The 12,999-nt window shown below is 34.0% G+C and overlaps 1 protein-coding gene across 1 annotated transcript in view; it reads left to right on the forward strand.

Moving 5' to 3' along the window:
• LOC143640164 (zinc finger homeobox protein 4-like) overlaps window positions 1-12,999 on the forward strand; it is an 86,475-nt gene that overhangs the window by 56,715 nt on the left and 16,761 nt on the right. Inside the window, 1 exon segment of the mRNA XM_077108069.1 lies at window positions 6,119-6,181. Coding sequence (XP_076964184.1) covers window positions 6,119-6,181 — 63 coding nt within the window.

Genomic DNA, 12,999 nt, shown 5'->3' on the forward strand with positions numbered 1-12,999 from the left:
TTTAAAATATAAGACATTAAGAAGATGTAGGAGTAATTTTTTGAAACTAATTGATATTGAGAACTTATTAAATTTCTTGGAGGCCCCATTACACAGAGGTCACAGATGATTCAAGAAGCAGAAAAAAGTGATCACACATTCCAGGCCTAGGAAGCCCCAGGAGATACTTCTCCTTTACTATATAAAAATAACTTCTGCGTAAAACCAGACAGGGCAAGGCAAAGTAGCTTTACTTTTCCAGAAAATAAAAAATTACAAATCTAGCCCCATTCAGATAATTGACACTGGAGCATCCAATGCACTTCAATCTATTACTGCCTAGAAGAAATAATTTAAGAGAAAACACTGCAGGTCAACAAAGATGATGTTGCTTGGTTACTCAAAACCATTTGGTAGCATGCTGAGTTGCTCAGCTTTTTAGAAGAGCACTCTTTGTATACAAATAGGAAAAGGATGGAGAAGACCACTTGAAACCATTTTTCATTGTAAACTTGCTTTATCTGAACACTGACTTCACTTTTGCAATGCCTAAGCAAGTTCAGAGGTGTTTGTTAAAGTGTAAAGCTACCAAGATAGTAATAAATGCTGAATTCGAGTATTCTTCTAAATATTAATCTTGTTATGATGAATTTGCTCTGAAAGAGTCTGAGCTGTTTTTTTAGGAGGAAAAAATATTCAGTTCTTTGGCTTCCTTGACCAAGGACTCCTTGGGGGCTGCCTGGAGGCAGCACTGTCCAGGGGGGAACTTCAGAGCTTCAGAATCAGACTGACTCATCCAAACCCTCCCTCTGTTGCTCTCTGCCTTTGAAAAAAATTACTTAAACTGTCTGAGCTTTGATGCCTCATCTCTTCCATAAAAGCAATGATGTTTCTGTTATAGATTACTGTGTTGATTGAGTAGGAAATTCATGTTTCATGCCTAGCACCTAACAGGTTTCCAACAAATGGTAACTTAGTATTTGGAAATTATAGAGATGCAAATATCTTTTCTTGTACTCACAGTCTTTAAAATATTCTTTTACAATGAGTCACATAGCTCTATAGAGTCTGGAGAAGCTCCAAAAATGGAGGGGGAGAGGGGTGGTGGCTAGATGGGTTATAGAGTGAAAGTTGTTCGAAACTTGCAGACTCAGTTTTAGAATGTAGTTTTATTCTCCAATTTTAAAAAGTGACTTAGAATTGAGCTTCTCACCATGGATACAGAAAGATGGATTTCAAAATGTGAGTGATGACAACAGAAAATGTTTTTCTTTCTCTTTATTCTGTTAGACCGCTTCGCTTAATATTTACTCAGTTTGTTGGCTCTTGTTTCTTTTAATGTGCTACAAATTTTTGTAAGAACAGTGATATACTTTATTGCTTAATGTATTAGTAAATCCAGAGAAGGGGTGAGCGGTGGAAGTTTTGAAGGCAGATATAGTACTTCTCCCTTATCTGCAGAGATATGTTCCATAGACCTCCATGGTAAGCATGAAACTACAAATAGTATTGAGCCCTATGTATATCATTGTTTCCCACATATGCATACCTATGGTAAAGTTGAATTTATATATTGGTACAATAGGAGATGAGTAACTTAATGTAGCTCTTAGCACAATTAGCATACAATTTTTTCTTCTTTTATTAAGAACTTTTACCTGTTCACTTAAAGGAAACACTTTATGTCTTCTCTTTGGCACACCCAAACTGCCAGCATCCCTACTCTGCACTTTTAGGCCATTATTAAGTGAAGTAAGACTTTTTGACCACAAGCACTGGAATAGCTTGACAGTCAATCTGATAACCCAGAAATGACTAATGCTCAGGTAGCACATAGAGCGTGGATATACTAGAAAGGGGGCTGATTCATACAGTTTACTGGGACAGTGTGGGATGACTTGAGATTTCATCATGTAACTCAGAACTGTACATGGTTTACAACACATGAATTATTTATTTCTGGAATTTTCTATTTAACATTTTCAGACTGTTGTGACTGCAGAAAGACAAAATGCAGATCATAGAAGACTACTAGTACTATCAGTACTATACCTGAACATCCACTCATTAATTTTAAAATTTCAATTGTGACCACACTTTGTGTTTCAAATTTTGTTGATAAGAATATACAAAGCACATGCTGTTGCTGTCATCAAGTGCAGGTTAGATTTATTCCCAAATCTTTTTATATCTAGACTGTTAAGAATTTAAATTCTAGATCATTTTCTGACCATAAGATTTCTATTGATTTTAGTTTTTTAAAATTGTTGTTGCAGCTGTCAGGGAGAAAAATATTTGCTAGAACTTGATGATTAAGTGCCTAAAAGTTATTTGTTTATTTTCCAGAATTAATATCATTCATAAATGAAAGGGAAAGGTAAAAAGTGAAGCAGATATGGCAGGGCAAGGCAATGAGAGAGAGTTGTAAGAACTTTCATTCCACAAGGTAAAGGACTAGGAATCCTAGACTTCTAGACATTATGATCCATCTTTGCCAATATAGACCTGTTGGTTAGTCTCAGGGAAAAACAAAGTTTGGGCCAGATAAGAAAAATTAACACAAGAAATAATTACAGAATTTAAAGGAAAGGTATATGGGGTTGGAGATATAGCTCAGTTGGTAGAGTGTCTGCCTTGCATGCACAACGCCCTGGGTTCAATCCCTGGCACCAGCAAAAAAGGAAAGCTACATTTAGGATTTTAAAAATATGGTTTAGTATATCATTGTGGTTAAGAAAAACTCCCCTGAAATGAGAGTATGACCTCAAAGCATAGCTGCATCACTTGGGTGGGGTGTCATAATGCATCAGAATCTGGCACAGAGCAGATACTCTGCACAGTGTTGATGATGATTGTGATGATCAATACCCCATTCCCCAGAAAGGGCTGCTGATTATTATCTCATTGTGTTAATAAAAATGGAGTAATTTGCTACCATTTTCAAATGTGTGATCATCACCAAATTGACAGGGTAGAATAGAATACTGGATAATCTAAGTCAATGGTATTATTTTTAAATAATATTAAACAAAAAAGTTCAGGGCTAGAGAACACAAATTAGTAACCTAATTAAATCACCAGCAAAAGAGACAGATCCTGTAACATCAGTCAGTTTTGCTATTACACAGCAATTATTAGAGTGAAATATTGCATGATGCTATGTATCATTATTAGGTTTTAAACATTTCATTTTACATAGGCAGAAAAGTATAGATTAATCAGTTTGTTGGATAAGTTAAAAGCTCCTTAATTAAAATATTTATTATCATTTGTATAAAGGGAGCAACATGGTTGAGGCTCTAAAATGAATTCTGGGGCACTCTGAAATAAATTCCTTTATGAAATTATTTGCACATACTCTTCTTGGAGTAGTCTCCAAGCACCGCAGGACCTAATTTGTAATATTAAGTAGCAGTTTCTTATTTTGACATTTTGTGCATTTCCCTAAATCACTATCAAATGAAATGATTTTTTACATGACACCAAACTATTATTTGCTTTATTTTTCTATTCAAGGAATGTGAATGTATTTTGAAATATCAGATTTTTTCATAGGATTGGTGAAAAATTTCTTCTCTGCCTGCCTGTCTGCCTTTCCTCCTCCTCTCCCTTTCTTACCTTCTCCTCTCTTCCCCTCCTCTCCTCTCTCCTCCCCTCCCTTCTCTTCCCTTCCCTTCTTTTTCTTCTTCTCACTATGTTTCTAGCCTTTGCTGAGCCTAGGAAAACCTTTATGGGCTCCCAAGTATTGTGGTATTACAATTGGACACATTTAAAATTTCTCAGCTTTTTTAGATCAGACAGACAAGAATTTCATTTCAAGCTCTATCAATTTCTAACTTTATGACCTGGGACAAGTTACCCATATCTTTAAGGCCAAGTTTCCTGTTTTGTAAAGATTAATAACTGCCTCATGAGTTTATTTTGAGGATCACATAATTGTTTCTTACAAACAGCTCATCAGAGTACATTTCAGGAAACAAACTAAATATTTTTTTTTATTCTTTGACATTTTTATTTTTAATAAATCTTCGAGGGGGCAGCAGTCATTTGGCCAAATTAAGTTAGTAGCACTGTATCTATTTTGGAGAAGCCCATATGATAACACTGAAGTAGTAATGGAAGGGAAAGTATTCTTGGATAAACTATACTTATTTTTCTGCTAGGAATGATCAGAAAAAAATGGTTATACACACACACACACACACACACGCACACACACGCACACATGCACACATTGATTTATGTAACAGGAATTATTATCTGTGTTTAGCATAATTGACAGTGCTTTGAATTTAGAGTCCCAGGGCTTGGGGAAGATTTTATAAATTCGTATCATGAGGCTCATCTGTTTCAGGATATATAATGTAGGTATTTTTTGAATAAACGTGTCCTAGTGAATTTTGTATGCTTTTCTCTGTCCTTATTGGAGACTCTGGGAAGATAAAAGGCTGCTCTTAAGGAATTCACAATTTATTGGGGAAATACAGATTGATCCTATAAAAACTTATGATAATGTATCAGTATAAATGCTGAAACATATATGTAAGATAATTGGCTGAGGAGCACTTTGGTTTTGAGGGAAAAAAAAGAAGGTTAAAAAGGGTAGAAGAAAACAGACACTTAAATTCAAAGGGACAACAGCGATCAAGTCTTAAAGTTATGCTTATTTGCCAAGAGGAAGTAGGTAGGCTTCTTGAGTGACATGTTGGATGTACATCAAGGCTGCCAACTATTTGGAAGTTACTCCTGGATTTATAATCAAGGACTAAGGATAAATTCTTCCTTTCAAGATTAATTTAAGATTTATTTATAAGTAAACATTATTTGGTGTGTGCATTTGGGCTGAGCCCTGTTTATTATGATTGTATTGTTTTTAAATAGATCACCACCAAAGGCCAAAGGTTTTGTACACAGCAGAAAAAATGCAATAATAGTGCCTTGTTGTGCACTTCTATTTTCAAGGTTAATTATTTGTTTAATTAAATCCTTCAGAATCAACCAGAGATGCTATTGCCTAAAAATATTAGACAAACATGATGATTCTCTTTGGCAGTGTAAGAATTGTGTAACAACTTTTTTTAAAAAAAATCTTTATACTTTATGGCCTTTTATGACTTTGAAGACTATATCACATTGTGCTTTTATTTTTTAATGTTTTGCTCTTATTGACTATTTTTATACATATGTCTTCATTTTAAAAATGTGGGAATGGAGGCTTAGAGAACTAAGTAAATGAGAAAATACAGGAGCTGGGCTTTGTACTTAAGATTCTTAAGATAACCCCTGAGATGTTGATGAGGTATTAGATTAGAAAGGTTAGGAATTTGAGACAGGTGGGATGTTGTAGAGACTATGGAAATTGTCAGGGAAAAAATGGCAGAAAAAAATAGACAACGTTAATGGGAAGCCTTGTAAAATGGAATATACTTCATATGATTATAATTCATTATGGAGAAAGAATAAAATATTAAAGGCAATTTCTGAAATGTAGCTATTTTTAATAACTAATTTCCACACAACAGGGCACAAAAAGGCAGACCACAGTTAGGTGAAATTAATGATCTGTGTTTGGGTTGAGTTTGGCAAACCAGGATATTGTTGGCACTTCCACTCTGGAGCTCAAATACAAGATCAGAATAAAGATGTGAATCGAGTGATGACTTGGACTGATTCTTTGGGTTTCCCCTCAACTCCCTGATTTTTGCTTTGCCTCTCATGTCAGCTGCCATATAATGGATTTTCCTTTCCTTTCGGGGGGGGGGACCTTGTCAGAGAAGTAAAAGAATACTCATAATCTGTGTAAAATACCATCATCATTAAGTACATAATCCTTTAATGTAGTCTTGGTCAAATAGCCAACAGGTAAAAATCAGAATGAAGCTTTCCTGTTCCCAAGTTTTATCAATATTGGTGTACTTGGTCAGTGCTGCTGAAATTTGACAGTTGAATCTAAACCTACCACACCCCGGTCTCAATTTTTCAACTACCGCTCACTATGATGTGTGCTATCAACTCATCTGAACTTTACCTGGTAACTTACCACTTCCGCTAGCCAAAAGTAGGTTTCTTGTGATATTGGCTATGATACAAGAGCTGGGTATGGCATGCTGATTACATTCCACTCTAATGTTCTCTGCAGAAACTGCCTCTTTGGGAGCCAGGACCTGTGAGGATGATCTTACAGAGCAGCAATTGAGAGCAGGTAATTATTTTCTTTTCTCTCAAAACCTTGCCCTGTTCTAAATGAGTTACATTTGTTACTCTTATAATTTTTTAATTAATGTCCCTAAGAATTGCTATAATTATATATGATCAAATTTCTTACACAAATAAGTAAAAAGCAAAATCAAATATATCTATATTTGGAAGCATATGCAAAATGACTTCAATTTTTAGAGTTTTAGGTTCACAGTGAAATTAAGAGAACGGTACACATTTTATATATCTCCTATGCCCTACAATGCATGGCCTCCCTCATTATCACGATCCCATACCTGAGTGGTACATTTCTTATAATTGATGAACCTGTATTGACATAATTAACATCCAAATACCATAGTTTACATTAGGGTTCATTCTTGGTGTTGTACATTTTATGAGTTTGTACAATATTTTAATGGTATGTATCCATCATTAAGATAGCATGTAGAATGGTTTCACTGCCCTAAAAATCCTGTATGCAAATTATTCATTATTTATATTTCTTTTTTGCCTATCCGCCTACTTCACCCTGTGGTTATCCCTGATCCTCAACTGTGTCCATCATATTTCCAGAATGTAATATATATGAAATCATATTGTATGTATCCTTTGCGGATTGGCTTTTTTCACTTAGTAATGTGCATTTAAGTATATTCCATGTCTTTTCATAGCTTAATAGCTGATTTTTGTAAATCAATGAATAATACTTCATTGTATGGATAGTTGAGTTAATTTGTCCACTCATTTAAGAGCATCTTGATTGATTCTGAGTTTTGGCAATTGTAAATAAAGTTATTATAAATATCTGAATGCAGGTTTTTGTGGAGGCATAAATTTTCAGTTCCTTTGGGCAAATTTCAGGGAGCACAATTTCTGGATCACATGCTAAGAGTAGGTTCAGTATTATAAGCATTTTGCATTTCCACCAGCAGTGAATGAGATTCCTGTCACAAGTATTTGATGTGAGTGTTCAGGATTCTGACCTTTCTAATAGGTGTACAGTGGTATTTTATTGTTTTTACTTGCCTTTCCTTGACAGCATCTTTTAATATATTCATTCATCATCTGCATATCTTTTTGGTGAGATTTATCTTAAGGATTTTACCCACTTTTAATTGAGTTGTTTGTTTTCTTACTATTGATGTCGAATATTCTATATCTTGATAAAAGTCTGAGTTTTAATATTTTACATTTTGATAATTTTTTTCTAGAATATGTGTTTTGCAAATATATTTTTCCAAACTGTGGCTTGTTTTATGATTACCTAGGCAGTGTCTTTCATAAAGTAAAAAAAATTAATTAAGTCAAGTTTACCAGTTCCTTCTTTCATGGGTCATGTGTTTGTTATGTTATCCAAAAAGTTGTCATCAAACAAAAAGTCATCTAGATTTTATTTTTTTTATCTTTCAGGAATTTTAAAGTTTTGTGTTTTGCATTTAGGTCTATTATTCATCTTGAATTAATTCTACTGAAGGATGTAATATCTGTGTCTAGATTCATTTTTTTGCATGTGTCTCTAGCTTCTTAAAGATTAAGATTTGTAATTTTTCTCATCTACATTTTTAAGCTGTGAAATTTCACCTAAATGATCTGTTTTATATAAAATATCTTTCAACAATCCAGAGATTATTTTCAGTAATTAATGGAGTCATTGGAATTTTGTAGCCATGTCAACACATTCATGATTCTCTGTGCTTTGCATGTGTACATGTATATGTTAAAAATGGCAGTTGCACTTCCTTAGCTGCATTACATTTAGGTAACTTAAGAGGAAATTTACCCATGTTGATATAACACACCTCATTTGTTTCTGCTATATTAATATGACCTCGGTTGCCAGATTTATACAATTGAAATAATAATGTGCTATATTATTACAAAAAGTCCTTTGCATCCATGATGGTATATTGAAATACTTTTTTAAAAAGGCTTTGCATGAGAAAACATCCCTTTACTATGAAGTTAGGAATCCCTCTTTAAAAATTTCAGCTTCCAGGTGAAGCTTAGTTTACCTGTGCATGTCTCATGAATATTTTTCAAAATGCTGTATGTTATTTCCCCCTACACAACTAGATAGCACATTTAAGATACAATAATATAAACTCAGTCTCCCTCCCTCCACCTGAAATTCATAAAGGTTTTATTAATGACTTTTTGCACAATATGGCAAAAGCAAGACTTACAACAAAAACATTAAGTTAAAAAGAGACAAGTCCCCATCAATACTTTTCTTTAATGTTTTCTAAACAAAGACACTAAAACTGTCATACTCACCTCAATCTCTGAGAAGTTTTAGATTTAGATCTGTCTATGCCTTCTGATTGTTTTCATCTATATGTTCTACAGAGAAGTCAAATACAAATTCCAAACTGAATTCCTTTCTGCAAAATCATTTCTACTTTTCTGCATCTCAATTTATGACATCAGGCCATTGATATACTTACCCAAATAATTAAACTAGCAGCTGTCAGTTTTACTTAAAATGTTGATGAGTTCCTTCTTTGTGCATGGGACTTCTGGGCACACATTATGAATAAGGTATATCAGTGACCCTTATATTAAATGACACTTCTAGATAAATAAACAACAAGGAATTTTTAGACTGCAATAATTATGGAAAAGGATGTGAAAGAGGTGATATACCAGAGCAGAGATTCTTAAGGTGTACTCCTCTCATAGACAGCAATAGCATAACCTGGGAACTTTTCACAGAACATATTCCTGGACCCACCCATGACCTAAATCAGAAACACTGGGAGTGAGATCTAGCATCAGTTTTTACAAGCCCTGCAGGTGATGGTGAATCCTGCCCAACTCTGAGGACCTGAGTGTCAGGTGATGCTCTACTTTAGTAGCAACGGTCAGACAGGTTATTTTAGGAAGTGACAGGTTACTTGAATCCTGAATAAGGAGCATGTACCAATTATGCAAGGAGTCTGGGAAAAAATATTCCTACAAAGGTAGGAAGAAGTTGGTTATATTCCAGGAAGAGAAGGAAGGCTAGGAGGAAGGAATATTAGAGAGTGGAGGACCAGCAACATCCAATGTGGTACGAAAAGTAGGTAATGGCTTAATCATTCCATCCATAGTGAGGAGTTGATGTATTATACTAAGTGTAATAATAAAGGGTTCCAGAAGAGCAGGTTGATTTTCCTTAGCTCTATGGAATAAGTTATGGGAAAGCAAGAGTCAGTCTTACTTATTTGTGAGACCATTACAGTAATACAGATAAGTTGCTAACGATACTGGCAAGGGAAATGCAATGTAAATAAATGCAGTATGAACTAAATATTTTGGAAGTAGAAGTCCTTCCAAGGACTTGTTGATGGATATAATGCATGTGATTGGGAAAGAGAAGAGTCCAGAATGGCTTGTGGTGGATGGTGGCACCATTAACTGAAAAGATGAAGTTGGGAGAAAAATGGAGTGAGGGACATTAAGTTGAAGAACTCTGATTTGAGCATATTGAGTTTGCTGTACCTGTTAGACATCAATGTGTATGTATATAATGTAATTTAAATCTATAGAACTAGATGAAATCAGATAAAGAGATAATATAAATAAGGAAGAGGGCTTGGTACCAATGGGGGAGGTGCTTGACATTTGGTATTTAATGAAATAGTGAGTCCCTACCAAAAGTAAACTTTTAGAGTGAACTTCTAGAGATGTAGGATGAAACCATAGTAGTCTAATACAAGGAAATCCAAGAGAGGTGCTTTTTGCCAGAGATAAAGAGTAGCAACATCCGTTGATGAAAGTAAGTTAAGTAAGATGCAGAGAAGTGACCTTTAGATTTTATAGCATGGAGGTCATTAGTGACTTTGAGAAAAGTACTTAGAAAACAGAAGCTACACACATACATTTAGAGAGGGCTGAATGATGAGTGTGATTTTTCAGAGAGAAGATAAACACCTTTTGAAGTTTTATTGAAGGGCAATAGAGGAATGGGATAGAATTAGGACTACTCCCTTTCTTCACCTAATTTTGCTTCCTAAATTTAATTTAACATTCTAACTAAAATATATCAAAGGACTACTGTTTTCCAAGCACTGTTCAAGGTGCTTCTTGCACAAAGATGAATACATCACTGTTTTCAGAAAATGTTTACCTATTAAGGCAAAGAAGAATTATTAATATAATTTCCATATACTATTATATAGGTACATTGTTTGATTGTTTGACATCAATCTACAGGAAAGAAGAAAAAAACTTACCCCAAAACAATAATCTTAGTTTGAAGTTCAGAAAAGACTTTTTGTTGAAGAAAACAATGAACAGTACTAGTATCAATACAATGATCAGTTTTAGTATTTATTCTTTGCTAGGCTCTGTGTTGACTTATTTTTATACTTTAGCTCATACTAAGCATATGGAGTAGGTATTATTAACTCTATTTTTCCAGATCTTGAAACTGATATTTCCCAAGGTGGTCAGAAAGGGAAAAAAAGTGGGAGTTATACTATAAAGAAAAGTTGTTCTAGATAAGATTTTTTTTTAATTTTTATTTTTTTTATTGGTTATTCAAAACATTACAAAGATTGCAGAATCACATCGGTTACACATCCACATTTTTACATAATGCCATAATAGTAACTGTTGTATTCTGCTACCTTTCCTATCCTCTACTATCCCCCCTTCCCTCCCCTCCCATCTTCTCTCTCTACCCCTTCTACTGTAATTCATCTCTCTCCTTATTTTTTCCCTTCCCCCTCAAATTCTCTTATATGTAATTTTGTATATCAATGAGGGTTTCCTTCCATTTCTATGCAATATAGGAAATATAATGATAAGTATAGGGAGAAAGAGGACATTATGAACAGATGGATGTTGGTTCCACAGTGCTTACAAAATATGAGCTGTACGAGAAGCATCAGCATGACCTGGTGTCTTGTTAGAGTTGCAAGTTCACAAGTCTTACTCTCAACTTACTAAATTAGAAACTTTACAGGTGGTGCCCAGCAATTGGTTTTAACATGTCCTCCAGGTGATTCTGATGTTTTAAAGTTTGCATATTAGTTGCTTGGTATGAAATGAAGAGAGATGGGTGTACACCAGGGCAGAGGTATTCTTGCTTTGCACAGAAGGAGCATTCTGTTTTTATGTGATAGGGGTCACTGAATACTTTAAGTAGAGGAGTCAGATTTAAGTAGAAAATATAGAGGGTAGATTTGAATGGAGAAGAACTGAACAAAGGGACCTTGGAAAAGTCCAGGAGAAAATTCTCACAAGCCAGTTATCTTGAATAGAGATGCTCTATATATAAAACTGAAGACATTTAAATGACCATCCTCTATTTCTCTTTTACATGATCACTCCATGGGCTTTGAAAGTATGCTGTGTGTTTTCACTCATATGAAAGCTCAAAAAGTTCATCTTAAAGAATGGAATAAGGTTTGCTAGAGACTCAGAATTGTAGGAGAGAAGGGTTGGGGAGAAGTTGGAAAATGAGTTCCAAAATGCAGTTAGACTGGAATAAGTTTTCATATTCTGTAGCACAGTGGGGTGATTATCATTTACAACAATTTAGAATATATTTTGAAAAAATTAGAAGAGTTTGAAGTTTCCCAACTCAAAGAAATTATAAATGTTTATGGAGACAGAAATTCTAATTACCCTGATTTGATCATTACATGTTGTACATGAATAAAGTATATCACTACACATGTATCAAATTATCACATCTTACCCTATAAATATGTACAATTATTATGTGTGAATTGAAAAAAATTAAAAATCGCACAGTATTTCTTAGAAAACTCAGAATTGAGGGTTCCCAAACCCAAGTGAATACTGAAACAGGGAAACGAGCACAATTGGCTGGCCTTAGATGAGAGGAATCTCATTGAAGTAGATTTGCTTAGAAATTGTATATTATGATTTTGTAGGATAAATTGAAAGTGGTTTTCCAATCATTATTTTGTTGTTCAAATAAAATATTCTAAGCTAGTCATTCAAAAACTTCTCTTTTAAATACAGTTGGTGTGTGGGTGTAGAGTAACATAAGATGATCATTTCAGGCATGTTAAAAATGCCGGGGGAAGGTAATTATATCATACTTCTGTAATATAAGACTACAGTATTTTGTCTTCTTTCTATTATCCTGTAACATTTAAAAATGAAAATATCATTTGTCTGAAAATTGGGAAATTCTAGTGGAACCTAATGCACATTTGTGCTTAAGTAAGATACAAACATAGATTTTATTTTTTATATTCCGTGAAGCAAAGGATAATTAATAATACACATTCCGTGAATGCATCAGTACTACGAAATGCTATAATACTTTCATTTATTATTGTATGTAACAGTTTAGAGACAGTGATGAAAATGAAGACTGCTTTAGCATCTTTATTTTTGGAATCTTATGTAATGTTTTTATACCTTCAGTTCTAAGGAGTTTAAGACATTTAATATCATATATTTTTTCCCTGTAAAACATCTAACATTTTATGGTATTTTACAATGGAGGAAATGTGGTACTTGGAAATTAGAATGTAGCTGGGCTCCCTCCCCTGACCCCAAATCTACTCATAGGTTTTTCCAGAGAAAGTGGTTTCTTCACATTAATTCTCATGACTCTAAAGTCTGTTTATATAATGAATGTCAAATTTATTTCTAAAACTCTCTTTGAGAATGAAAGTGACCTTTTATTCTGACATATATGAAACTTTATGGTGTGTATAAGTTACTTTGTGATTATTTTTTGCATGATTAAAAATTTGCAATGTTCTTATGGCTCCAAAGAGCCTACCTGTAATAAATAGCTTTCGCCTTCTAAACCACAAAACAGGTCTGAATTGCTTGAGCATTACAGCTAAT

This window comes from Callospermophilus lateralis, unplaced genomic scaffold, assembly GCF_048772815.1.
Source record: "Callospermophilus lateralis isolate mCalLat2 unplaced genomic scaffold, mCalLat2.hap1 Scaffold_129, whole genome shotgun sequence".
NCBI classification, from domain to species: Eukaryota; Metazoa; Chordata; class Mammalia; order Rodentia; family Sciuridae; genus Callospermophilus; species Callospermophilus lateralis.